Source organism: Coenobita brevimanus, chromosome 21 (assembly GCF_032717465.1).
Source record: "Coenobita brevimanus isolate Jiangsu-jjx chromosome 21, ASM3271746v2, whole genome shotgun sequence".
In the NCBI taxonomy this organism is placed as follows: Eukaryota; Metazoa; Arthropoda; class Malacostraca; order Decapoda; family Coenobitidae; genus Coenobita; species Coenobita brevimanus.
Window position 1 is genome coordinate 27,888,377 of NC_136974.1, and position 27,312 is coordinate 27,915,688.

A 27,312-nucleotide genomic window follows, 5' to 3' on the forward strand; every position below is an offset into this window, starting at 1 on the left:
TACCTTCTAGAACTCTCTCCATTTCCTTCATTATCTGGTCTAAGAGCTTTATATCTCTATAATTTCCTCTTTCCAGGGCATCGCCCTTCCCTTGATACACATTTACAGTTACACTCTTCAACCAGTCATCTGGGACAACACACTCATATATAATCATATTTATCAGGTCAGTGACTAACTTCACCCCTATATCTCCTAAGGCCTTCAACATTTCGGCAGTCAACCCAGACACATCTGCTGCCTTCCCCACCTGCATCGTGCTTATTGCCTCACTCACAGTAGGAGCATCAATCAATGGCCAATGGCCAAACACTGGATCAGCTGGCTCCAAACCTTCCCTGTCCCAGTCAGACTCCTCATTCAACAACCGGTTATAATGCTCTCTCCATGCATCTTTAATGTCCTCACTATTCACCACTACCCATCCTTCATCATTCATCACACACTGCTCACCTATAATATCCGGATTATCCCTCTTCATCTGATTTGCCACCTTAAATATCATATTTTTCCTTTCCCCATGATTTAGGTTATCAAGTAAAAGTCTCTCTGACACAGACTTCGCCCTGTATACCTCTCTTCGAGCCCTACGCTTGGCATCCAAGTATTCCTTCTTGTTACCACCCTTCTTTCATTCCCGGAAAAGCCTTCTTTTCTCCTTAACTGCAGCTTCTACACCCTCATCCCACCAGCAAGTTACTTTTTGTCTTGGTGGGCCTCTAGTCCAACCGCATATTACATCAGTAACTCTCAAGAGGTTGTTCTTGAGGGCACTGTACTGTTCATTAACGCCTCTGTTTACGGCTCCCTGTTCAGCCACCACTCTCCTCATTTCACTATAGAAGGCATCCCTTATTACTTGGTTTTCCAGCTTCTGTATTTTCCTCCCGGGTACATAAGTCCTCCTTTTTCATCACTTGTTCCTTAAGCACCATATCACAAATCAATAGTTTGTGCAGCTGCACACACTCCTCACTTCCTATAACTTTAACATCCCTCTCCTACTTCCTATCAGCGCTCCTTACCAGAAAATAATCTATCTGACTGCTGTTTCCCCCAGACTCATACATAATTAACCTACTCTCTCTTTTCCTAAAATGTGTGTTGCACACAATCATGTTCGTTGCCTCTCCAAACTCGAGTGTCCTTTCCCCTTCCACATTTCTTATACAGTACCAGGGGAGCGCGGTAGCTCGGTGGTAGGGTGTTGGGCTTGTAATCGTGAGGTTGCAAGTTCACGCCCCGCCCGGTGGCTGCCGTGCCGGGAGGGGTAGCGCTCACCTGTAACCCTAGCAAGGCTATACGATCTGATGAGGTCTAGCTTGGGGATTAATCCATCCATCCATTTCTTATATCATACGCACATCCCCCATGTACTCCTTCATATCCTTGAGCTACTTCACCTACATGACCATTTAATTCCCCTTCCAAAACCACTATCTCATCATCCTGCATACCACCTACTACACGTATTAAGTCATCCCAAAATCTGTCTTTCTGTACTTCATCCAAGCCTGCCTGTGGAGCATATGCCGACATAATTGCAGTTATCATTCCATGAACCAGAATTTTCACTACCAATATCCTGTCGCTTACTCGCATTACATTCATGACATATTCCACCCATTTCTCCGCAACCATTTGGTGTTGATTGCAGAGAATGAAAGGGAGGCGGAGGAAAGGTTTAGGAAGTGGAGAGATGGTATGGGGCAAAAGGGTTTATGGGTAAATGCAGATAAAACAAAAGTGATGATATCTAGGGTTGGTGGCGGTACTTTCAAAGACGAGGGAGAGTGGCCATGTGCAGTTTGCCACAAGGGTGTGGGAAGTAATTCCATCTTGTGTGGTGTATGTGATAAATGGGTGCATAAGAGATGTAGTGGTATCAGAGGTAGACTGCAAGATAATGCTGATTTTATGTGTGTGGCGTGCCGGGGTGAGCAGGTGGAGATTGTCAGACATGAAAGGATTGAACTTGTTGGTGGATCTCTTGAGTGTGTGGAAGAGTTTTGTTATTTGGGAGACATGTTGTGTGCTGGAGGTGGGGCTGGAGCTAGCTCTGTGGCTAGGGTGAGAAGTGGTTGGAAGAAGTTCAGGGAGCTCTTGCCTCTCCTGACATTGAGAGGGCTCTCCCTACGTGCTAAGGGGTCTTTGTATGCAGCATGTGTTAGGAGTGTAATGCTGTATGGCAGTGAGACCTGGGCAGTGAAGGAGAAAGATATTCGCCAGCTCAGATGTACAGAAATGACAATGATTAGGTGGATGTGCAGTGCGTCCCTGCGTCCAAGGCCTGGAGGGGCTGGGTTTACAATGGAAGAGTTGAGAGGTAGGATGGGACTGGAGTGTATTGGTGTTGTGATGAGGAGAGGTAGATTGAGGTGGTTTGGACATGTGGAGAGGATGGGGGATGATAATTGGGTGAGGAAGGTGAGAAGTGTTAATATTGGGGGTGGGGTTATGAGGGGTAGACCGAGAAAGACATGGGACGAGGTCATTGAATGTGACCTTAGGGTTAAGGGACTGAACAGGGAGGCTGCAATAGATCATGCAGCGTGGAGAGCTGCCATTAGGTGACCAAGGCTGACACATGCAAGCATGTTGGAACCTTTAAAAACGAAACAAACCATCACACCAACACCCCCATATCCGTCTGTCCCCCCCTGCCAAAACAACTTATAATAACAATCTTTCCCAACAGTCTTTCTAGCTGATCCACCCCTGTACTGGACTTCTTGCAAACATGCCACATCCACCCACTTCCTACTGAATGCCTCAGCAACATCTCCCGCTCTTCCCCTCAAACTTCAGACATTCCGAGAAGCCACCCTCATCCCCCTAGATAATTTACTGTCCTCAGGCTTGCTTTGAAACTTATTTTCAGTCATAGTCAGTATTAATAAAAAGGATAGACATACCACAGGCCCCACTAACTGCACAGTCCCAGGTCCAGGCAATGGATCTGGGACCTCTAGCTCACCAGCTTACCATTGGCTGTGGTAGTGGCCTTGGGGCACCCCGCCAGGACACCTGCAGGGACACCCTCCAAGCGCTCCTTGGCACTGCAACTCCCGCCATTATATACCCACTGGTAGGGCAGCCTCCTGGGGCGCTACTCCCAGGTTTGGGCCCATCTCTGTTGGGCATGAGCGGCAGCCTGGGAACCGCAATGCCCTGTACCCTCTAGCACAGGTTCAAGCCCCATCTCACCCTAGACCCGTGATCTATGCCGGATGAACCCCCGTCATGCCTCTTCCCAAAAGGCCGCCACTAGGTAGCAGGGGCAAAGTTTTCTGGTCGCATGCCTTTGCTGGCACCAACCCCTGGAATGAAGTGGAGTACATTGTGTGAAATGTAAAGTGCATGTTGTATAGTGCATTAGATAGTTAGATGAAATGTTTGGGAGAGTATGCTGGTTTACTCTCCATGTTACTGTCACACTGAAAAGGTCAGCAAAGGGGGATGGTTAGATAGCTAGTGAAACAGGAGTTCCGGCTCTCCCTATCGCCAGCATTCCCATTCCCTTTGGGAGTACCACCCTGTTCATCCTGTGCTACAGCCTCCTTCAAATGGGGTCCATAAATGTCTGCATTGCCCTGTACTCTAAGTGGGAATCCTTTGTTTGGCTCAGTAGTAACGTGTGCATGTGGAACACGAGGCCGGAGATCAAATCTTGGCCAGACTAATGATTACTTTGTTAAGTTTCATTTTGGATACTACATTGGTTGGCAGCGATGTGGGATGTGAGGCGAAGCTTGGTTGGCATTTTGATGTTGTTCCTTGGTTAGCTGACAGCGCCGTTGTCCTTACATCCCGTGGATAAGATGTTCGGTGTGGTCTGCAGTGTCCTTAACGGTGGCCTACAGTGCTATGCTACCATGTGTGTTCGAAACTCACCAAATTAATCACCAAGGGAAGAAAAGAGGGATGTAATGGGGTCTGTAAATGCCCGCATTGCCCATAGGCAAAGTGGGGATCCTCTGTTTGGCTCAATGGTAATGTGGGCGCATGTGGAGCGTGGGGGCCAGAAATTGAATCTTGGCCAGACTAGTGATTAATTTGTTAAGTTTCATTTCAATTACTACAGAAGTCTGCTTTTTAAATGAATGTTCGTATAACAGAATTTAACCAAGGGAAAAGGGGATTCAGTGTTTGACCATCTCCTACACTCTTAATGCTGTGTACGACATGTTTAAACAATAATTAAGGCAGAGGAAAGATTTCAGAAATTGAGAGACGGAATAAGGCACAAAGGTTTGAGAGTAAGTGGAGATAAAACAAAAAATTGTGATATCTAGGGCTGGTGGTGGTACTATCAAAGCAAGGGAATGTGGCCTTTTGCAGTTTGCTATAAGGATGTGGAAAGTAAGTCAATCTTATGAAGTGTTTGTGATAAGTGTGGATACCAGAGATATAATGATATTAGAGGTAGACTGGGAGGTAATGCTGATTTTGTGTGTGCAGTGCATCAGGGAGACCATGGAGAGATTGTCATGCATGAAGGGATTGATCTTGCTGGTGAGTCTTTTGAATGTGTGAAAGACTTTTATTATTTGGGGAACATGTTCTGTGCTGGAGGTGAGACTAGAGCTAGCTGTATGACTTGGGTAAGGAATGGTTAGAAGTTCAAGGGTCTGTTGTCTCTTCTGACTTTGAGAGGATTCTCCATGCTAAGGGATCTTTGTATGCAGCATGTGTTAGGAGTATAATGCTGTATGGTAATGAGAACTGAACAGTAAAAGATGATATTTGTAGGCTTAAATGTACAAAAATGACAGTGATTTAGTAGAGGTGTAGTGCATCCTTGAATGCGAGGCCAGAGGGGCTTAAGATTACAGCTGAAAGGTGAGAGGAAAGATGGAACTGGTGTGTATTTGTGTTGTGATGAGGAAGAGTAGATCAAAATGGTTTAATGGAGGATGACAATTGTGTGCAGAAGGTGAGAAGTGTGAATGTCAGGGATAAGGTTGCAAGAGGCAGACCGAAAAAAACTCTGGTTGAGGTCATGCAGTTTGGTCTCAGAGATAAGTAACTGAAAATGGAGGCAGCCAGAGACTGAGGAGTATGGAGAGCCACTATAAGGTGACCAAGGCCAACACATGCAAGCTTGTTGGAGCTTATGTAAAAAATATGATACGATATACTGTATATTTATCATTTCATTCATAAAGGCGCTAGCATGCTTGCATGCATCAGCCTTGGTGACCTACTGGTGGCTCTCCATGCAAAGAATTTAAGTTAATGAAACCAAGGAACTTGTTTTCATTTTCAAAGGCTCCAACATGCTTGCATGTGTTGGCCTTTGTCACCTGATGGCAGCTATCCATGCTGCCCGATCTCTAGCAGCCTCCCAGTTCAGTCTCCTATCCCTGAGGTCATGCTCAATAACCTCATCGCAGGTCTTTCTCAGTCTACCTCTTGCAACTCTACCTCTAACCTTAACACTTTTCAGTTTCTGCACCCAATTGGTATCCCTCATCCTCTCCACATGTCCAAACCACCTCGGTCTACCTCTCCTCATCACAGCACCAATACACTCCAGTCCCATCCTACCTCTTAATTCTTCCATCATAAACATAGGCCTCCCTTGCCTTGCACTCAGGGACACACTGCACATCCACCTAATCATTGTCATTTCTGTACGTTTGATCCTGTGAATAACCTCTTCCTTTACTGGCCAGGTCTCACTACCATACAGCATCGCACTCCTAACACATGCTGCATACAAAGATCCCTGAACATGGAGGGAGAGCCCTCTCAATGTCAGGAGAGGCAACAGCTCCCTGAACTTCTTCCAACCACTCCTCACTCTAGCTCCTCCCCCACCTCCAGCATTAACATGACTCCCAAATAAAACTCTTCCACACACTTGAGAGATTCACCTGGAAGATCAGTCCCTTCATGCCTGACAATCATCACATGCTCTCCCCAATGCACCATACATATGAAAGCAGCATTATCTTGCAGTCTGCCTCTAATACCACTACATCTCTTATGCACCCATTATCACAAACACTACATAAGATAGAATTACTTCCCATGCCTTTGTGGCAAACAGCACATGGCCACTCTCCCTCTTCTTTGACAGTACTGCCACTAGCCCTAGATACCATCACCTTTGTTTTATCTGTATTCACTCTCAACCCTTGTGTCCCATACCATCTCCCTACTTCCTAAATCTGTCCTCTGCCTCCCTTTCATTCTCTACAGTGAACACCAAATCATCGGCATACAACGTCTCCCATGGGAGTCCATTGCTGAAGTCACGTGAGAGGGCTTCAAGTACCATGATAAACAACAAGGGGCTGAAGACTGACCCCTGATGCACACCAGCATTCACAGAAAACTCAACACTCAAATCTCCATTCACTCTTTATCTGGGTGCGAGCACCCACATACATAGCCATAACCAGCTACTCCTTCATCCCAGGCTTTCTCATTACTCACTTCACCACCTCCCAAGGCACTCTGTCAGAAGCCTTCTCCAAGTCAACAAAAACAATGTACAGATACCTTTTCCTTCGTATATATTTTTCCTAAAGCTGTCCAACAATGAATATGGCATCAGTGGTCCCTTTGCCTGGCAAAAGCCCAAACTGCATCTCATGTGTTCACTCTCTTTCTAATCATACCCTCTAGGACTTTCTCCATTACCTTCATTTTCTGATCTAAAAGCTTTATGCCTCTATAATTTCCCCTTTCCAAGGCATCACACTTCCCCTTGTACACATTTACAATCACACTCTTCAGCCAGTCATCTGGAACAGCACACATATATATAATCGTATATATCAAGACGATAACTAACCCCAGTCCTTTATCTCCTGAGGCCTTCAGCATTTCTGTAGTCAACCCAGACACACCTGCTCCTCACCTGCATCCTGCATGTTACCCAGCTCACAGTAGCAGCATCAATCAAAGGCCAAGGGTCTAACGCTGGATCTGCAGGCTCCAAACCTTCCCAGTTCCAGTCAAACTTCATTCAACAATCGGTTATAATGATCTTTCCAGGTGTCTTCAGTATCCCCACTGTTTGCCGCTATTTTTCTTTCATTATTCTTCACGCACTGCTCACCAATGATATCTCTGTTTTCCCTCTTCATCTGGTTTGCCACCTTACATATTCTTCCATTCCACACTATTTAGGTTATCTAGTCTCTGAGACTCAGATTTTGCTCTGTATACCTCTTTTCTAGCCATGCGCTTGGCAGCCCAATATTCCTCTTTGTCTCTACACCTTTTCCATTCCTGGAAGAGCCTTCTTTTCTCCTTAACTGCAGTTTCTATGTCCACATGCCACATCCAAGTTACTTTATGTCTTGGGGGGGCCCCTTGTCCATCCACACACTGCACCAATAACTCTCTGGAGATTGTTCTTGAGAACTCTGTATTGTTCATTAACACTTCCGTCAACAGCTCCCTTTTAGGTCATCACTCTTCGTATCTCACTACAGAAGACATCCTTTACTGCTTGGTTTTTCAACTTCCATGCACTTTGTTCCAAATTAACGCTCCTATATGGTGGATGTGCGAGCACTCGCTATTTGATATCGCACTAATTGAAACACATACCTCATGGGGAAAAATTCATTTGGTGGATGAGTGACTCCAACGTTAGGGGTTAAACTCTGAAATGCTGACAATTACCCTAGTATTAAATAATAGCATATGTACATACACGCACACGTGTAGCCTACACATACCCTTGATGAGCTGGTCTAAACTGGTTTGCTGCCCCCTCCTTCTCTCTCTCTCTCTCTCTCTCTCTCATAAATAATATAATGTAATATGCACCCAAATCACACTAAAATCATGCTACAGTGGCTGAAAGTGTTATTTTATATTATTCTGTGAATTTTCATTCATTCATTCATTGCCAGACGCCATGTATCCCAAACGGGGTGGCCAAGGGCTTAGAGTTAATTGTTTTACAGGGAGGGGCACTAATCCTGCACCAACCCCACTTGACACGTAGGGAGAACGTCTGTGATAAAATACGAGTGATGTAGCGATATTTTTGCTATAATCAAAGACACCGTATGGTAAGCGCATTAGCAAGCAAACATTTTTGCTGTTGCAAACTGTGTAGCTGTGCTATGAAATGACTCATGACATTATATCAGTAAGTTTTATCAAAGTAAGCAGTAATAAAAGCCATTCGTGAAGTTTTTTAAAGTTTGTAATGATTTTCCTCTTATTCCTACTGTTTTGCTGGAGTCTAGCATAATCACTGGAATATTGTAATAAAACCATACGAGACTGGCTATTAGTGTTTTTTTATTTATTTATTATTATTACTGTAATTATTGTGATGAGGTAATGTGGCAGTAACCCTAGTTTGTACAGAAAAAAATATTGTGCTTTGGTGGAAATTTCCACCTCATTGGGCTCTTTCCGGCGTCAGACAATCAAAACACACCTTGTATTCTCTCAAATCGTTCTCCAAGCGTGGACTGCTTACGGACATACAGTTTGTTGCAAATGATAGTAGAAAGATTGAGGTTTGCCTGACAAAAATATTAACTCTTAAGATTAAGGATAAGTGGGTTAAAACATGAGTTGAAAACACACCATTTTTTTCCTATTTCTCCGCACTGAGCGCATTCAGTAGGCTGTCGTCATGGCTGTTGCTGCCAAAGGGTTAAGGCGTCTACAGCAGCCAAGACTTGGCTGATCTGAATTATGGAGAGCTCTTCTGGTGTTGCTGGCATCAGTGTAACCTCTCTTGTCTCACCTCCTGTAATGCATCCTTGATAGATGTTGCAGTAATCACACCTTCTGCTGTGGTGGCGTCACCAGCATTGTTAATCTGAGATGTTGTGGATATTAAGAGACAGCTCATGCTATTTGGAAATCGCACTATTTGATCATGCTCTATTTGGGACCTAGATGTATTTTCCTCGTAGGTGCATAGGTCCTTTTATTCATGACCCACTCCTTAAGCACCATGTCATATATCAATAACACATGTTGCAGCATACACTTCTCACATGCTAAAACTTTAACATCCCTCACTAACCTCTTATCAGCCTTCCTGACCAGGAAATAGTCTATCTGGCTGCAATTTCCCCCAGACTCGTATATAATCAACCTACTCTTTTATTTCCTAAAATGTGTGTTGCACATGATCATGTTCATTGCCTCCCCAAACTCAAATATCCTTTCCCCTTCCTCATTTCTTGTACCATACACAGATCTGCAGGTACTCCCTCGCATCTTTGGGGTACTTCACCTACATTATCACTAAATTCCCCACCCAAAACCACAATCTCATCATCCCCCGTACCACTTACTGCACTACACGTATTAATTCATCCCAGAATCTATCCTCCTCTACCTCATCCAAGCCAGCCTGTGGAGTATATGCCAATATAAATTACAACATCATCTTACCAAAAAATATTTTCACTGTTGCTTGTCCATTTACTCACTCTCATTACATTCATGATATATTCCACCCATTTCTCCTTAACCAAACACACCCATACCACCAGATCCATCTGCCCTACCCTGCCAGAATATTTTTTATCCACAAATCCTCCTGGCAATCATTCTGGCAGATCCTGCTCTATATCTTACTTCTTGCACACAGCCAACATCCACCCACCTCCTACTCATCGTCTCGATCACATTCCCTGCTCTACCCCTGAAACTTCCCACATTCTTTGATGACACTCTGATCCCCCTGGGTGATTTAGTTTCCACAGGCTGGCTGTGATTTTTCTCCTTTTTTTCCCATAATCAGCAAGTAAAATAATGGGGAGAGACAGACAACAGGCCCCCCCCCCCACAGTCTAAGTCTAGACATGGGATCTAGGACCCATAGCCCACCAGCTGTGAACAGTGGCTATGGCAGTGGCCTTGAGGCGTCCTGCCAGGACAGCTTCAGGGACACCCTCCAGGTGCGCCATGGCACTATAACTGCCCCGCCATTGTTCACCCACTGACAGGGCAGTCTCCTGGGGCCCTGTTCCCAGGTTTGGGCCTCTCTCTGTTGGGTGGAAGTGGCAGCATGGAACACAGTGTCCTGTACTCTCTAGCACAGATCTGAGCCCCATTCCACCTCAACCCCCAAAACTACACTGGCACAGCCCGTGTCACGCCTCCTCTCAATAGGTCTGCCACTAGGTAGCGGAAGGAGTTTTCTGGCCGCATGTCCTTGCTGGCATCAACCCCTGTGATATAGTGGGATGCACTGTGTGATCTGTAAAGCGCATGTAGAGTAGTGCATGAGATAGTTGGAGGAAAGTGTTTGGAAGAGTATGCAGGCCTACTCTCTATGTTACTGTCACACTGAGAAGGTCAGCAAAGGGGGATGGTCAGATATTCTGGTAGCTAGTGAAACAGAAGCTCCAGCTCTCCATATCACCAGCATTCCCACTCCTCTTGGGAATACCTCCTTGATTGGCCAGTGCTACAGCCTACTCCCCCAGTTGAGTAGGGCTCAAATTGAAGTTAATGAAGCTAAGGAATTGACTAGGGTTCAAAGCATTGAAGTTAACAAATCTAAGAAATTGACTAGGTTTCAAAATGGAGGTGCACGTACCACTTTTTTTTTTTTTTTTTTTTTTTTTTTTTTTTTTTTTAATGGAATGACTGTAGCCCATAGTTATACATAAAGTGGATCTAAATGTAAAAATTAAATAAGTAAATAAATAAATATAAATGCTTGTGGTTTTGCTCCTGAATTGGAGTCAGTATTTAAAAGATATGGCTGATGTTTGAATGAGCTTGTGGCCCATTTCATTGCACATACGATTGAGAGTTTTCCCATCTTCATGCTTTTTCATTTGTGTTTAATGATCCTACCACATCCTGTCCTGTAAGGTGAAAATAAAAATTCGGATGATTCTGATATGGAGGGAATACATGACTGAAATTTTTTTCACAAATCCTCAAGGAAAAGCATCAAGAATATGATAAATAGTATGAAATTAACTTTGTTGAACCTGTTGTGTGCCTTCCAGTTAAATACTTCACTTAGTGTTTACATTTTCTTATTTGTCAGGTCATCAAACATCATAATCATTCTTATTTTTCATTCTTACACATAAGGATGGTGTAAAGCAGGATCTAGTTAAGGATCCCAAATGCTTTTCAGATCTTAAAATGTTTTTTTTGTTTTCTTATTTTTAGTAATTATTTTTGTTTTCTTATGACAAAATTTTTACATCCAAATTTATAGAACAATATTATTTTTGTGAATCTGTTTCCCCAGTGGTAACATTCATTGATATTGAACATGGGACACCAACAACAAAAACATACTGATTCCATGTCATTGTTAGGAGACAGCATTAATAATTATTTTTTCCTGTAGTCTAACCTTTCATTCTTCTGTTGACTCAGGGGAGTGGTACCTCCCAGAAGGCTTTATAAATGAGTCTGGTAATGAATCAGATGAGTCAGATATTGATTATACAATTGGAGGAACCACTGTTAAAGAATCAGCCCTAGAAACTCTTCAGGAGCGTCTGCTAGATGGTCTGTGGCAAGGCAGTAGCAAAAGCAATGTTGCTTGTCATAACAGTGGCAAGAGAAGTGGATTCCCTAGGCAGATGACCTTTGATGAGGAAAACTGCAAGAAATATATGCAGGAGGTGGAAATGGAGTCCAAAAAAACACACTGCAGGAAAAGTACTAAAGCACTAAAGAGAGAAGTACTTGAAGGTTCATCAACAGAGGAGAAAATTAGAGGAAGCCAGGAGAATGTGTATGTCATGTCACATCACCTGGATTATCTCTGTAGTGATGAATTTTTGCAAAATTTGAAGAGTGGACTGAAACGATGTACTACAACAAACATGTTGGATGCAGATAGTTTTGAGGATGCTTTTTGCATGATTCGTGACTATATTGTAAACAAGAGATGCAGTGACACTCCCAAGAATATATACCCAGGTGACCAAAGTGATGATCCTGAATATATAAATGTAAATGAGAATTCTGAAGACTATAGATTCACCCATTCCCCTGATATTCATGATGCAAGTGACCATGCTGGAAGGCCACACATCTCTCCATCCAGTGTCTCAGACAAAAACCATGGCCAGACTGGACCGTTGGACGATGAGGAAATGTTGTGTGCTGTCCCTGCAGGGGAGACTGATTTTACTGCATTAACGAAAGTTGAGGCATTGATGCAAGAGTCACTGCCAGGTGATTACAGTGTCATATTCCCTCATTATGCCCATGTGCTGATGTACAGTATGTATTTTATGTGTGCTAGTTTCCCAAAGAGTAGGTTGATGGTAGTTAATGCAGAACAATCAGCTACTTGCTATGTACTTTGCAGTATTACTATGTATTTATAGCCAGCACATATGCTACTGTGCGGTATAATGTAAATAGTACACATAATAAAGAATGCGGGATGCATCTTTTAACAACTTTTAAAGTGTTTGAATTCGTCTTAGCCATTTTAGACAATGCAGATATCTGTATAACTGTAAGCTAGTGACAAACCCTGTAAGTTATTATGCCATAATACAAACTGTTTGAAATTAGGGAGCTTCAGTGTACAGTAGATGCTTGTACATGGTATGACAGCTCCTTTGATATGCAGTACCTAGTGCTTTGATTATTTTGCTGCATATGTATTTTCAAGTTCTAGGTGTTAAATATGCAACAAAACTTGAGCTACCAGAAATTACATGTGTCTTGGCTTAGGAGTAGGGTAAAATGGGAAAAACAAAAGAATATTTCCTACCATTATTCTGCTTTTGATGTATTTATTTCCATCCAACTGGCTAATAGTACCTCGTTAATATATTGTGCTTTAATTTGTATGCTGTCTTTGTTTTTAAGGTAACATACATGTACAGGTTTTGTCCCCCTTTTTTTAATGTCAGAGTATGCTTTTTCTTTTTCAGTTTATTCGGTAATGAATTTAAAGGATGCCATGTACAGTATAGTAAGTGCTAGTATTGTTTTCAGATTCTTTGATTTTTCTTTTTACTGTACATTTTATACTGGTAATTTGCCCTGGTAATGAAATAATTTAGGAATTACATGATTACTGTGTTCAGTCACAATTAGAGTTCATATTTTTAGACCACATTATGTGATAATCTAGCATTTGCACAGACATTGGTGAACTGACATCAAGTAAATTTTTTTTTATTGCATTTTCAATATTTCCTCCTCCTTTCGCCAGATCATTTAACAGTCTTACATTCATTGTATCATACCAGGAAACTCTCATCTTTAGTAAACTTACATTAACTCTAAATTATGGTCTGTAACTCTACTACTTTACTAATTTCTCCTCATCACTCTTTCATGCTATCAGGGAAGCAAGAGTGCGACAAAAGTGAGTACTCTGGCCTGTTTAGGATATGTGAGACAATTTAGTAAAATTAAGCTATGTTGAAGTGAGGTAAATATTTTTTGGTATCCATTTGATAGGTAATGGAGGATTTAGGGGGTAGGCAACATCTAGTAATTTGGACTTTGTTTTTTGTTTCATTGAGTTAATTTATACTTACTTTTCTGTTGATGAGTTTAGAATATTGTGATGTCTGTGGATAGTAATTTTGGAGGTTAGAAGGGGTATAGGCAGGATTTATATAATTATTTTTGATCTTTGGAAAATGCATCAACTCCCAGAGGCAGTATGTAACTTTATCAGTACTGTGTAGTCACCTATAATGCTAACACAGTGTGTCACAGAACTTTGATTCCATGCAGTTTTATATGATTAACAAAGTTTTAAGCAACATAACAGTAGTATTAATCCTCTCCCTCTGATGCACCATGGAATTATCAGTCTTTCACTAAGTAATGATACAGAAAAAGTCATGATGAGTACAATGACTCCATCTTTTTATTTGGTATTGCTTGTCCAGTGTTTATTATACGCACTCTCTTCCTTTAAAATATGGTACACCAATGATGTGGCAGTGAGTTGCTCTGCAGAAAGTTGTGTGTGTGTATTTACCTATTTGTGTGTGTGTGTGTGTGTGTGTGTGTGCACACATGTGTGTGTTCTTGATGTACAGAAAAAAGACAAATGGTTTGCCTGTGTTGTGGAGCTAAGATTTTTGAAGTCTTGAATGATGTAGCTGGATATGTGGCCTATTTTTTGCTGGGCACTCTTTTGCTGGTTTTCCTGCTTTTGTGCTTTCTTGTTCTTGCTCCTTGATCCTAGCTACCTCAAGTATTAGTGTAGAGCATTGTTAGAATAATGTTATGGATTTTTATGTTTGCTTTTTTTTTTATGCTTTTATATCTTTTAAGGTTTATTTGCACTTATTATTTCTTGCTCACCATCTGCTCACTCGATGTAATGCTGCTCTTGGGAACTGCCCTTTCCTCTCTTCCTTCCTTCCTCTTCTGTCTTTAGTTCCCTCATTCATTCCCTTTCCTTCTGTCTACGGGTTGCTCTACACTGATTGACAAACCAAATGGTTACATGTATGCCAGGAAAGCATGTATTAAGGTGGATGGTAACCATATACATTAACCATATGATGGTGTCTGGTGGTTTAGTGGGTAATTAAGGCTCACCATTCGGATTGAGCCTGTGCAGGGTTATATCCAAGGGGTGGTTGGAGTTTATTGCACACATAATGCCACTCAGGGATGAGTGAGGCTGGTCACTTTCACCTTAAATGTCAGGACCAACATGCCTAGCCCCTGACTTCTACGCTCCTCATGGGGCAACACAGGATTAGATGATGATGATTTATTATTATTATTTGTGTGCAGTTGTACACTTGTTTATTGTCTATTTGTATTTCAGCAGTTGCCTGTGTTGTCCATGTTTACATTATGTTTAATATCTGTTTGATAATGTTTACATTGTGATATTTGTATGTGTGTTTGTGTTTGCATCTAAGCTTGTGTTGTTGTATGTGCAAGTGGTTGTTTAAAATGAGTAATTGCTTAGTGGGTGTTACTGTATATTTTAGATGTTTGACCATGTATAGAGAGGAAAATAATAGAAAACTTTATCAAGACCTAATATGGAAGAGGGTGGTACTGAAGCAGAAATGTATTACTGTATTGCCGAATAACTGGAAACTTAATACATTGACAGACAAAAAATCTTTCAAGGTGAACTTCTGGATACTGTGAGAAGAGAATGGCTGTGGAAGAAAAGAATGGAATTATACATTAGTTAGACAGAAAGAAAATAAGTGAGTCTAAGAATGAGAGAAGCATAGTCTTGTATGAAAGGACAAAGCTGATTGGAGGCAAGTCATTCTTAGCCTTCCCTTGTTGGGAGTGGGATCCTTGGAAGAAGGAATATGTTGGTGATGATAAGGTGATGTGCAAAGTGCCTTGTGTGTTATATTTATTGTCAGTTTATATATGGTTTGATCATGCTTGTTTTCCTTTTTTGGTTTATTGTTTTATGTTTATCTTTGTGCTTTATGTGTGCTGTATGTTTGAAAGTGTGAGCTATTTTCAGTATGTGCTGAGCTATGGGTCTTTAATGATTATGATGTTTATGTGTTCAATTGCTTCTGCATTATATTTGTGTGTATTTTTTATTTTTATTGGCCTTCTACAATAATAGGTCAGTAACTTGTAGAATGAGTGGGGGAAAAATAGTTCAAGAAATATGCAGTGGACAATTATGGCTGGTGGAGGACAGAGGTGCCCACCATCCACTCACTCGATGTAGTGTCACTCACAGGTGTCTGCCCTTTCCTCTCTTCCATCTTTCCTTCCTTCCTCCTCTGGCTTTATTTCCTTCATTCTTTCTGCTCCCTTCTGCCTACGGGTGACTTTACACTCCCTTTTCTGTCTTTCCTTCTTTCATTCTTTCCACTTCCTTCTGCCTGTGGGTGATTCTACAATGAGCAACAAGCAAAATGATTTCCTGTACACCAGGAAATCATTTACCATGCTGGGTAGTAACCATAACCAAATTATGGGGGCTGGTGGTTTAGTGAGTAATTAAGGCATTCCAGTTGGATTGAGCCTGTACAGGTTTATATCCAAGGGATGGTTAGGGTTTATTGCTCATGTAATGCCACTCAGGGATGAGTGAGGCTGGTCTCTCTCATCTTATATGTCAGGACCATCTTGCCTAGTCCTGGGCTTCTACGCTTCTTATGGGGCAACATAGGATTAAATGATGGATGGATGGCGGCAGAGACTAGAATCCGGTCAGCTAAGGATCCTGGTGCATTAATGACATTGTAGTCATGATTAATCCCATCACTTTGATGATGTAGTTCTTACTATATTCTTGCTAATCTCAGAGATTTGTACTCTACTTAGTAAAGCAGGGGGATTTAGATACACAGCCATCTTCAGTAGGAGAGGCCTTTCCTGAGTTAAATAAAAGTGTCAGAAATTAACAACAATACAGTAGAAGATATCATCAGATTGAAGGAGTTAAGCTTTAAGTGGGTTAATATTACCATGCATCCAGATATGATCAAAAGATTATGAAAGTAGGAGAGTGCAGTAATAGCCACATTGCAGTACTTTGAACTTTATTGCATAGCTGTAATGCTCTGATAACAGATTGTTTTGACTGGCAAAAAACTGGCTTCTAAGTCTTTAGTATAATCAAACACCATTTGAGTGTTTTTATATTTTCTGTGGTTCCAAAAAGATGTGATAAAGATTGTTTCACAGTAGTCAGGTAATTCTGCATGCAAAGAATGCTTGCCCTAAGATATTTATCCAGTAGTTGATTATAAATAAATATGTATATATATATAGATAGATAGATAGATAGATATGTGTATGTGCATATATCTATCTATCTATCTACAGTATATATATATATATATATATATATATATATATATATATATATATACACACACACACATGCACATATAGATAGATAGATAGTTATAGATATATACAAACACACACACACACACGCACACACATATATATATTTATCTATCTATCTATCTATCTATTGCCAGACGCCTCAATCCCATTTGGGGTGGCCACAAACAAATCGCCTCAACGTCGCCCTGTCCCCCGCCATTTCACTGCCCTGCTCCCAACTCCCACCCCCCCTCTCTCATATACCTCTTCACCCCATCCCTCCATCTCATCCTCGGCCTCCCCCTCCCTCTTCCCCCCTCCACCTCACTCACATACTCTCTCTTCGTCAGTCTCTCACCCTCCATCCTCTCCATGTGGCCAAACCACCTCATATATATATATATATATATATATATATATATATATATATATATATATATGTATGTATATATATATATATATGTATATATATATATATGTATATATATATATGTATATATATATATATATATATATATATATATATATCAACAACTGAGGTGCCCGTGGGGAATCTTATACTATATATCCAGCCAAGGAGAAGCAAGATGATTTTCCACTTCATATTTATTTATGAATGGGATAAGCATCCCGAAACTAGTCACCTGAAATAAATAAATGTGAAGTGGAAAATCATCTTGCTTCTCCTTGGCTGGATATATAGTATATATATATATATATATATATACTAGCCGTAAAAGTCTGCCATCTTGTCGGACATTTCCAGCTAGCTCCTGCAGAGGGCTGATTGGGCCTTCGACCAATGTACTTAATGTAACTTTTCAACATACAATTAATCCTAATAAATTATATACCAAAACACTTCCTGGATCATGCTGATTCAGGATATGTATCATATGTGGGGGTAGCACCTAAGGGAGCCAAGTTTATAGGTAACAAACATACAAACACTTGTGTTTATTTTATATATATATATATATATATATATATATATATAATTGTATTATATTCACATGATAAATTGCATACTGCCCTGGACATGTTTGTAAGTTAATGAGTAAGGTTATAGTAAATAAATTTTGTGTGTGTTTATGTTGTGTTTATGTTGTGAGCATTCTGAGTCACAAAGAGATTGAAAATTTTGAGGAAAATAGGATTTTCAGATAACTGGTGAGGTGGTGTCAGGTTGTGAAAGATTTTCAGACTGTACCTGGTGTGTGTTAAGGTGTCAAGGTTTTCTGACTTGTGATGTATTGAGGGTTGTAGTTTGGTTCAACATGTGCAGTTGGAGACAAAGTTTGCAAAATATTTCTCTTCTTCTACTTCTCACTTCCCATTTCTGGATAAAACTCCAAAACTGAGAGGTTGGTATGATTCTCTGCCAGTAAATGATGCTACTCATTTCCAGTGGCTGAGTGGTTAGCATTGCTGACTGTGAAGCTGCTGGCCCATTTGCATCAGGGTCTGTATTTATCACTAGCTGTGAACATTCACAAGGGGCCTTGTGAATTCGCAAGCCAGTAACTGTTCACAAATTTGTGAACGATCGTAAAAGTTATTTATCAAGATTGTGAAGCACTCCTAACGCTCCGAACTGATCACAGCAGTGAGGGAAGTCAGCTAGCCGTCCGGGGCACTTCTAAGGACTTGGAAATCATTCACAAGTGGCGAGTTGGCAACTTATAAACTTAAACAAAGGACTTACGCATCAGCCAACTAAGGAATTTTCGACCACATAGAGACTTCCTCAGTGACTGCGATGATTGAGAGTTAGGAAATTGTACCATTTAGCCTGGGAGTGAGTTGTATTTGTGACAGACTTGGTGAGAGATAACTTCAGTCGACGACATAACGCAGTCTCCCTGGAGATTAAACTTACTATGAACTTTCAGTATATGACAGCCAGTTATCATGGAGACATTTGAAGCTCTAGTTACACTGGAAATAATAATATTAATTCGTTTCCAAATGGGTAATAGAGATAAAGAAAGCATGCAGAATATTCAAGGAAAGCATTCAGAATATTCAGAGACAGCAGGCAGAATATTCAAGGAAAGCAGTCAGAATATTCAGAGACGGCAGGCAGAATAGCCAGGGAAAGCAGGCAGAATTTTCAAAGAAGGCAGGCAGAATATTGAAAGAAATCAAGCCGAATATTCAAAGGAAGCTAGCAGAATATTCAAAGAAAACAGACAGAATATGCCAGGAAAACAGGCAAAATTAAGACAATTGTTAACTTTTTATTTATTAATCTGAAACGTACGCCAGGAAAGGAGACTGTGCATTTGTAACTCATTTTAAGCATAGAGATGCACACTAGTACACTTAGATGCACACTAATACACTTGGTACTGGCTGACTATATTCTTGTGGGCAGAATGGTGCTTGACAGTGTCATAGATACAAGAGTGGTGAGAGGATGATCGGGAAGTCTGTCTTTTCGTATGGCTGTGGTATGGAAAATAAAATTGAGAGGAATAAGACTGTAAGAGAGAGAGAGATAGAGAGAGCGAGAGAAAGGGGAGGGGGCAGTCAAGGCGAATTACTGTAAGTGAAGAAATTAAAAAGCAGGAAGTGTCTGATGAATACATGGAGGAGCTGGGTGCAGCAAATAAAAAGAATGATGTAGCTAGGTGGGATAAAGAGACTAACAGATTAGTGAAGGAAAAGAGGGAGAAGTGGCAAGAGTGAATGCAGAAAAGGGACTCAGATGAAAGAAAAGAACATGCTGACAGTAAAACATTCAAAGAGACTAATCATCATCATCATCATTATCATCATCATCATCATCTGGACCTCCTTTCCCACCCAAGGGCAGGGGTGAGGAATAGCAATGTCCAGACAACACAAACTTGCCCAATCCAAATAGGCCTTACTTCCACTCACTCATCATTCAAGTCCCCGGAATCCTGGTTCTACCGGATATGCCAAAAACATTCATTATATTCTGCAGCTTCACACAAACTTATCCGATTGAGTCAGTCCGGATGCTGCCATGCTCACAAGGGATGCCAAAATCCCTGATCATGCATTTCTCCTCACAACATTCATCCAACCAGCTCGATCTCTTGTCAGTTCCCTAGCCTCACTGACTTCCAAACCTCGTTTCCTCAAACACTGATCCACCATATTACTCCATCTTTTCCTTGGCCTACCTTGCCTCCTCCCTCCTTCAGATTCACTCAGGTACACCTTTTTCACCACTCTATTGTTATCCAATCTTTTCACATGACCATACCATCTCAGGACAATCTCTTCGATTCTGGTGTCCAAGGACATCCTCACTACTCACTTTTCACGAATCACACTATTTCATATCCTGTCCACCCTCTGTACTCCACATACATTCCTCAACAGTCCCATCTTCACTGCTCTTACTCTTGACTTTTTATTTCCATGCCACACCATAGTCTCACACCCATATGTTAGAGCTGGCACTAACACTTCCTCATGTAAGCCTCGTCCAGCTGCAACACTCAAGCTGCAGTTTCTTATCAAGGCCTTCATTGCACCAGCTACTTTTCTTCTTGTGTCACTCTACATTCAACGTCTTTTGCACATTTTCCTCTCTCTTCAGTCAATGTACCCAAGTATTTGAACTCTCTCACCAATTCTAGTCTCTCTTCATTCACTGTGATCTTCACACTGGGAGTCCCCTTCTCTCTCAATAACCATCACTTTACTCTTCTCTGCATTTACTCTCAAGGCACGACGCTCACAGACATCAGCAAAACTCTGCACTAGTCTACCAAGCTCCTGTCCGGTACTTGCAAGCAGTACCGCATCATCAGCATACAACAAATTTGAGATATTCGATCCATCACCATTCATTACCAACGCCATCCCTCTCTCCATTACTCATGTTTTCACTTCTCTCATCACCCCATCCATTTATACATTGAACAACCATGGGGACATCACACAACCTTGTCGCAGGCCCACACCAATGGTGAACCATTCACTAAGATGCCGATTAACACTTACACATGCTTTGCTACCATCATAAAAACTCTTGACAGCACCTAGCAGCTTACCATCTACACCATACATGCACAAAACTTTCCACAATCCCTCTCTGTCTACTTTGTCATATGCTTTTTCCAGATCCATGAATGCCATAAACACCTTATGGTCCTTCTCACAAGCCTTCTCTGCTATCTGTCTCACTGCAAATACTTGATCCACACATCCTCTGCCACTCCTAAAGCCACCTTGTTCATCACTCACTAGGACTTCTGATATCTCTCTTACTTTCTCTATAATAATTCTTTCATATACCTTCCCTACCACACTCAATAAACTTATGCCATGATAATTCTTGCACTCACTTCACTCACCTTTAGTTTTGTAGAAGGGTACAATCGCAACCTTTTTTCACTCTGCAGGCACAGTTTCACCCATCCATGCCTTCTTACATATCTCCAACAAGCACTTCATTCCACTTTCTCCACTACACTTAAGCATCTCTGCATACACCTCATCAACCCCAGCTGCTTTCCCATTTTTCAGCCGCTTCACAGCGCTCTTCACCTGTGCGAGTGTCACGTCTCCTGGCACTGCATTCCTTCTGTGCACACCCCCAAAATCAGTCATGTTTACAGCTGCTTTGTCCTCTCTATTACCATTCATCAGGCTTTCAAAATATTCTTTCCATCTGGTCCTAATACAAGAAATAGAAGAAAAAAAAAAAAAAAGTAGGTAAATGATGATCTTGGAAGAAAAATGAAAACAGGAAATTCTTCTAGTAAAATATGGGAAAATGTCGAAGTGAAAGTGGAAAGAAGTGTGAAAATGGAAGAACTGTGGAAATGAAGTAAGGAGCAAAAGGAAGAATATTTCAAAAGGCTGATGAATGGAAATGGTGAGAGTAGAGAGACTTTGATGGTTGTATGTAGAGAAGGAATATAGATACTCTAGTTATCTTATTTTATCCTCTTTTTTTTTTTTTTCTGACTGCCAGTCAACCCTAACTTACCCCACCTTAGGGTTTACAATTGACGGCATGGATTTGATCGTTATGTTTTCAGCCCTGAAAATATATATATATATATATATATATATATATATATATATACTTTTTTTTTTTAAAGATATTGGTGTTATAATGAAACATTTATTGAACTGTTGGTAACAGTTTATTTTTCTCTTGCAAAGTGATGTCAGAGACAATCTCAACACGTTTTAATAAATAAAATGATCGTATCCATGGTAACCTTAGCGTTCCTTCACTGATCGCAAGGCGCGAGGTTTTCACTTTTGAGAAGCATTCACAAGACTATGATAAATAACTCCTAGGAAAGCCTCACAGCAGTGAAATGTTTTGGAGCTTGGGAACGGACTCCTGTGAAAGGGGAAGGCCACAATGATAAATATGGCCCCAGGGTTCGAACCCTGGTGTGGGCAGCTGGCATCACTCGACTCACGTGTCCGTCCATCCTTTGTGGGTTAGTAGGTAAAATGAGTACCTTGTGTAACATCTGATGGAGGTAAATGGGGGTAATCTAGATGATGAAGTGGCCTTGTATCCCAGACAATTGGGTGAAAAACCCCCCACAGGCTCAAAGGCTTATGTTCTGGAGATGAGCACTGCAGCTAAGTCCATCATGGCATCTGCTCCACCACCTTTACCTTTTCTTGATATAATGCATCTTGGAGGAAAGTAACAGACATGCCTAAGTTTGAAGTAGATGCACTGGAACAGTAGGCAAATTCCTGTCCCTGGTTGTACAGTACCATTATTATGAGATGGAGTAAGAAGAGGAGTTTTGTTAGATACTTACAGATTTTTGAGGATTACAAGGCAGTTTATTTGTTAAGAGCTTAATCATATTATTCCCAGACCTTGTTGTTCATCAGTACTGTATTGTGAAGGAGTCTGAGGCACTGGAAGAAGATACCTTCTTTGGTAATCTTTATGAAGTTTTTGAGTTATTACGAGATACTAGGAGTTTGTGGGCGTAAACTAGGTGTCAGCCAGGATGTACCATAAAGTTGCTTAGGTTTTCTAGTTATGAAATGCAGGAAGTTAAAGTTGTTTGGACTGCAAAATTACAAGTGTCATTATAAAGTTGCATGGATGATCTGGTTTTGCATCCTCTGATGAATAAGTACTGATGGACAGAATTTTGTATTTGGTAAATGGACTAGGTACTGCGTTTTTTTATCAGGCACTAAGAGAGTGCATTACATGGTTCTGTGAGAGTTAAAGTATGCCAGGTGTTACTATTCTGGTATGCGATGAGATGCTTGTGCACGTTCATTTGAGTGTCAGCCTTTTGAGTTGTGGGATGCCCTTCTCTCTGTATCAGAAAATTTGACTGAGTAATAGCTAAATAAGTATTGGAGTAAATCAGCTTACATAATTTGTAGTGGATAAAGTACTTTAAATACTGTATTTGTTGAAACCAGTCACTGCCACATACAGTATTTAGTGTGCAAGAACTCCCAGGAAATTATGAAATACAGTACATCAGGTTCAAAATTACAGAAACTTGTATCATGACTGCCGAAAGAGTTAATATAGGAATTGTTAGGAATTCAAGGTTGTGTTTGTAGGAATCATAGTACAGTACATGGTGTGGTGCATATACTAAGGGATTTATTGGCCTGTGAGTATGGTAGATGAGCAGGTTGGAGCACTGTGCCCACTTTCACCATGAGCGCTCCTTCAGTCACATATATTTGCTGCTTTTGTGTGCTATCACACACTTACACGTCTCACTTGTTCTGCTGTGTGAATTGGCTTGTTACCCAGCTGCATTAATACTTTACACTGTACAGTACATAAAGGTGGTCCTCATTATGTGTCAGGGGTAAGTGCCAAAATACCATAAATTTTTTTTAGGGAAATGAAGTAACTATTTCTGTAATTAAATAAGGACTCAGCAGCAAGAAAAGAATATTAAAAAAATGGGAACATACTGTATTGTGAGGACTTACTGTATGCATTATTTTATTTCCTTAACATTGTTTTAGGTGATGGAAAAAAGGCAGAATATAAGAGGGAAGTGGAGGAGCGATTGGGTAAATATGGATTGGAGCAGATGGGGGATGTGGAAGCTGTGTGCAAGATATTCACAGAAGAAATCTGTGCAGTGTGTAAGGTGGTGTGTGGGGTGAAGAGAAGACAAAAGGGGGTGCAGGGAACAGCATGGTGGAATGAAGAGGTGAGAGAGGGTGTGGCACAAAAGAAGAAAGCTTATAGTGAGTGCATGATAAACAGGAATGTGGAAGAAGTTGAGAGACAGAAGAGAGAGTTACTGTATATGTAGAGGGGAAGAGAGAGGTGAAAAGATTAGTAAGAGAGAGTAAGATGAGAGTGGATGAGGAATTTGGAAGGAATTTGAGTATAAAGTGGAGGGAATGTAAGAAAATGTTCTGGAAAGAGGTAAAGAGAGTTAGACAGGATGCCAAAGAAGTTAATTGGGGAGTGAAAGATAAAAATGGTAGAATACTAGTGCAGAAGGGAGAAAAAGTGAGCAGATGGAGAGACCATTTTAAGGAATTGTTGAATGTAGGGAATGAAAGTAATGCAAGTACAAGTGGCTGGGGAATGGCTGGGAGATGGAGGAATGTGAGAAGAGAGGAAGAAATCAGTAGGATGGAAGTTGTGGAAGCAATGAAGAAAGTTAAAATGGGGGAAAGCCAGGAATTGATGGGGTGTGTGGTGAAATGCTGAAGGATGGGGGAGAGATAGTAGTAGAATGGATGTGGAAGATGTGCAGATTGGCCTGGGAGGAAGGCAGAGTTCTGGAGGATTGGAAGTCAGGTATAAGTATTCCCCCAGTACAAAGGAAAAGGGGAAAAAGAAATGTGTGGTAATCATAGGGGCATTTGTCTTCTTAGTGTGTGTGGTAATCGTAGGGGTATTTGTCTTTTTAGTGTAACAGGAAAAGTATATGGTAGGATACTTATTGACAGAGAAATAACAGATGAATTAGTAGGAGAAGAACAGTGAGGTGACTACACTGAGTGACAAGCCAAATGGTTTCCTGGTGTACAGGAAACCATTTACTACGCTGGATGGTAACCATATAACCAAATTTTTGGCACCTGGTGGTTTAGTGGGTAATTATTGCGCTCCAATCGGATTGAGCCAGTAAAGGTTTGTATCCAAGGGGTGGTTGGAGTTTATTGCTCACGTAATGCCACTCAGGGATGAGTGAGGCTGGTCACTCTCATTTTAAATCTCAGGAGCAACTGCCTAGCCCAGGACTTCTACGCTTCTCATGGGGCAATGAAGGATTAAATGATGAATGATGATGGATGAAGAACAAGGAGGTTTTAGGAAGGGAAGAGGTTGTGTAGATCAGATATTCATTCATAGGTCATTAGTGGAAATGTTTCTAGAGAAGGGTGAGAAGTTGTATGCTGCCTTCTTGGATTTGGAGAAAGCATATGAGAGGGTGGATAGACAAGGATTGTGGAAAGTATTAAGAATATATGGAGTTGCAGAAGGCTGTGAAGAGTATGTAGGAGGGTGCTAAGGCTGCATTGCTTGTGGATAGTGAACGGAGTGAATTTTTCTGTTTGAAGGTTGAATTGAAACAAGGATATGTCATGTCTCCATGGTTGTTCAGTCTGTAAATGGATCGGATTATAAAAGAGACACAAGGTAGGGTAGTGGGTGTTGGAGCAGCCCTAGTGAGAGAGGGCAGTGTTTGGAAACTCCCTATACTGTTGTTTGCAGATGATACTGTGTTGTTAAATGAAGAGGAAGGGGAGCTGCAAGGCTTGGTGGATGAGTTTGGGAGTGTGTGTAAGAAACAGAATCTAAAGGTGAATGCAGGGAAGAGTAAAGTTATGGTCTCTGAGAGAAGTGAAGTCTGTGAATGCACATTGAGGCTGGAGGAGAAGGAAATGGAAAATGTGAGTGCATTTAAGTACTTGGGTAGTGTGATGAGCAAGGATGGAAGTTTAGAGGGTGAAGTGCTTGAAAGGGTACAGCAGGGAAGAAAGGTTGCTGGTTCCTTGAAAGCAGTGATAAGAAATGGGGAAGTGAGCATGGAAGTGAAAAAGCTACTACATGACAGTATTGTGATACCATCTCTAACGTATAGAAGTGAAGCTTGGACCTTGTTGGAGGGACAGAAGTCAAGAGTGAGAGCAGTGGAAATGAGTTATTTGAGAGGATCATGTGGAGTCACATGGAGAGACAGACTGACAAATGAGGAAGTGAAGGAGCATTGTGGTGTGGATGTGGATGTGATAGGAAGCATTAGGAGGAACACACTGAGGTGGTTTGGCCATGTGGAGAGGATGGAGAGAGAGACTGATGAGGAGAGTGTATGTGAGTGAGGTGGAGGGGGGGAGATGGAGAGGGAGGCCAAGGATGAGATGGAGGGATGGAGTGGAGAGGTATATGAGAGAGGGAGCTGTGAGCTGGGAGCAGTGCAGTGAAGTGGTGGGGGACAGGGTGACATAGAAGCAATTTGTTTGTGACCATCCCTTATGGGATTAAGGTGTCTGGCAATAGACAGATATATGCATATACTCTCTCTCTCTCTCTCTCATGTACACTCAATCCTCGTAAATCGCGGCAATTTGGGTCTGGACCACTGCCGCAATTTACAAATTCCGTGGTTTATAAATAATAACTCTTATGTGAATGAAATTGGGTCTGGACTTTGGCCAACCACCCCCCACAGCACCCTACATACACCTATCTAGGCACCATCAAACACAAACATACAAATTTAGGAATATTCAGTGCATGTATTTAATAGAAATAAGCAATATTAAGGGATCTCACTTTAATCCTATGACGATATTGCTTAAGTGAATGGAGTGGGGTGGTGTTGGGAAGAACTTAGAACCTCTCAGCACTTGTTCTTCCCAAACTCTTTCGCCAGCTTTGAAAACTTCTCTCCCTTCTCAACACGACAAATGAGCTCCAAATGTTGACTGTACAACAACAGCGGCTGCTTCTTGATGCCATACTTCCTAGAGCTCTTCATCGGGGGTTCGGGAGGGACCATGGAAGGTGGGAGGCAGGGGGGAAGGTGCACAATAAAAGGCAGGTAGCTCTTATACTCCACGGCGATGGTCTGTAGTGTGCGGACTGGTGGGAAGAACAACAACAATGTTGCAGCATTAGTATGCACACTTGCCACCAGGGACGGGTGGTGATTGGTTGTTGGGTCGCGATTTTCAAATTGAATGCCGCGGTTTACAATTCCCCTCGGAAAAGGCCCACTTTGGTGCCTAGGTCCGTGATTTTTGTGACTTAACAGCGATTTAAGGGTGCCGGCTGTCTGACAGCCACTTAGCCGTGATTTACAAATCCGTGATTTATAAACACGATTTACGAGGATTGAGTGTACAGTATATATATATATATATATATATAGATATATATATATATAGATAGATAGATAGATAGATAGAAAGAGATATATTTATATATATATATATACAGTATATATATGTCATGATGCAAGACCCAATCCTTGTTCTTCCACTGTTCTGGACGTTTGCAGCGAATGTTCTTCCTCAGACACTGCAAAACTTCACAGTAAAACTTTCCGCCGACATATTGAATGGATGGGACGAATTCCTTGTGAACAATCCCTT

At 41.4% G+C, this 27,312-nt stretch overlaps 1 protein-coding gene across 2 annotated transcripts in view; it reads left to right on the forward strand.

Moving 5' to 3' along the window:
* Nucleotides 1–27,312, forward strand: part of RIC-3 (RIC3 acetylcholine receptor chaperone) — a 488,355-nt gene that overhangs the window by 199,462 nt on the left and 261,581 nt on the right. The window contains exons 7-8 of one of the 2 annotated variants that reach the window (XM_080266705.1): nt 11,347–12,156; nt 13,289–13,309. The exons of the other annotated variant lie outside the window; for it this stretch is intronic. Of the exons in view, the coding sequence (XP_080122831.1) occupies nt 11,347–12,156; nt 13,289–13,309 (831 nt within the window). The remainder of the gene's footprint in view (nt 1–11,346; nt 12,157–13,288; nt 13,310–27,312) is intronic. 2 annotated transcript variants of the gene reach the window in all.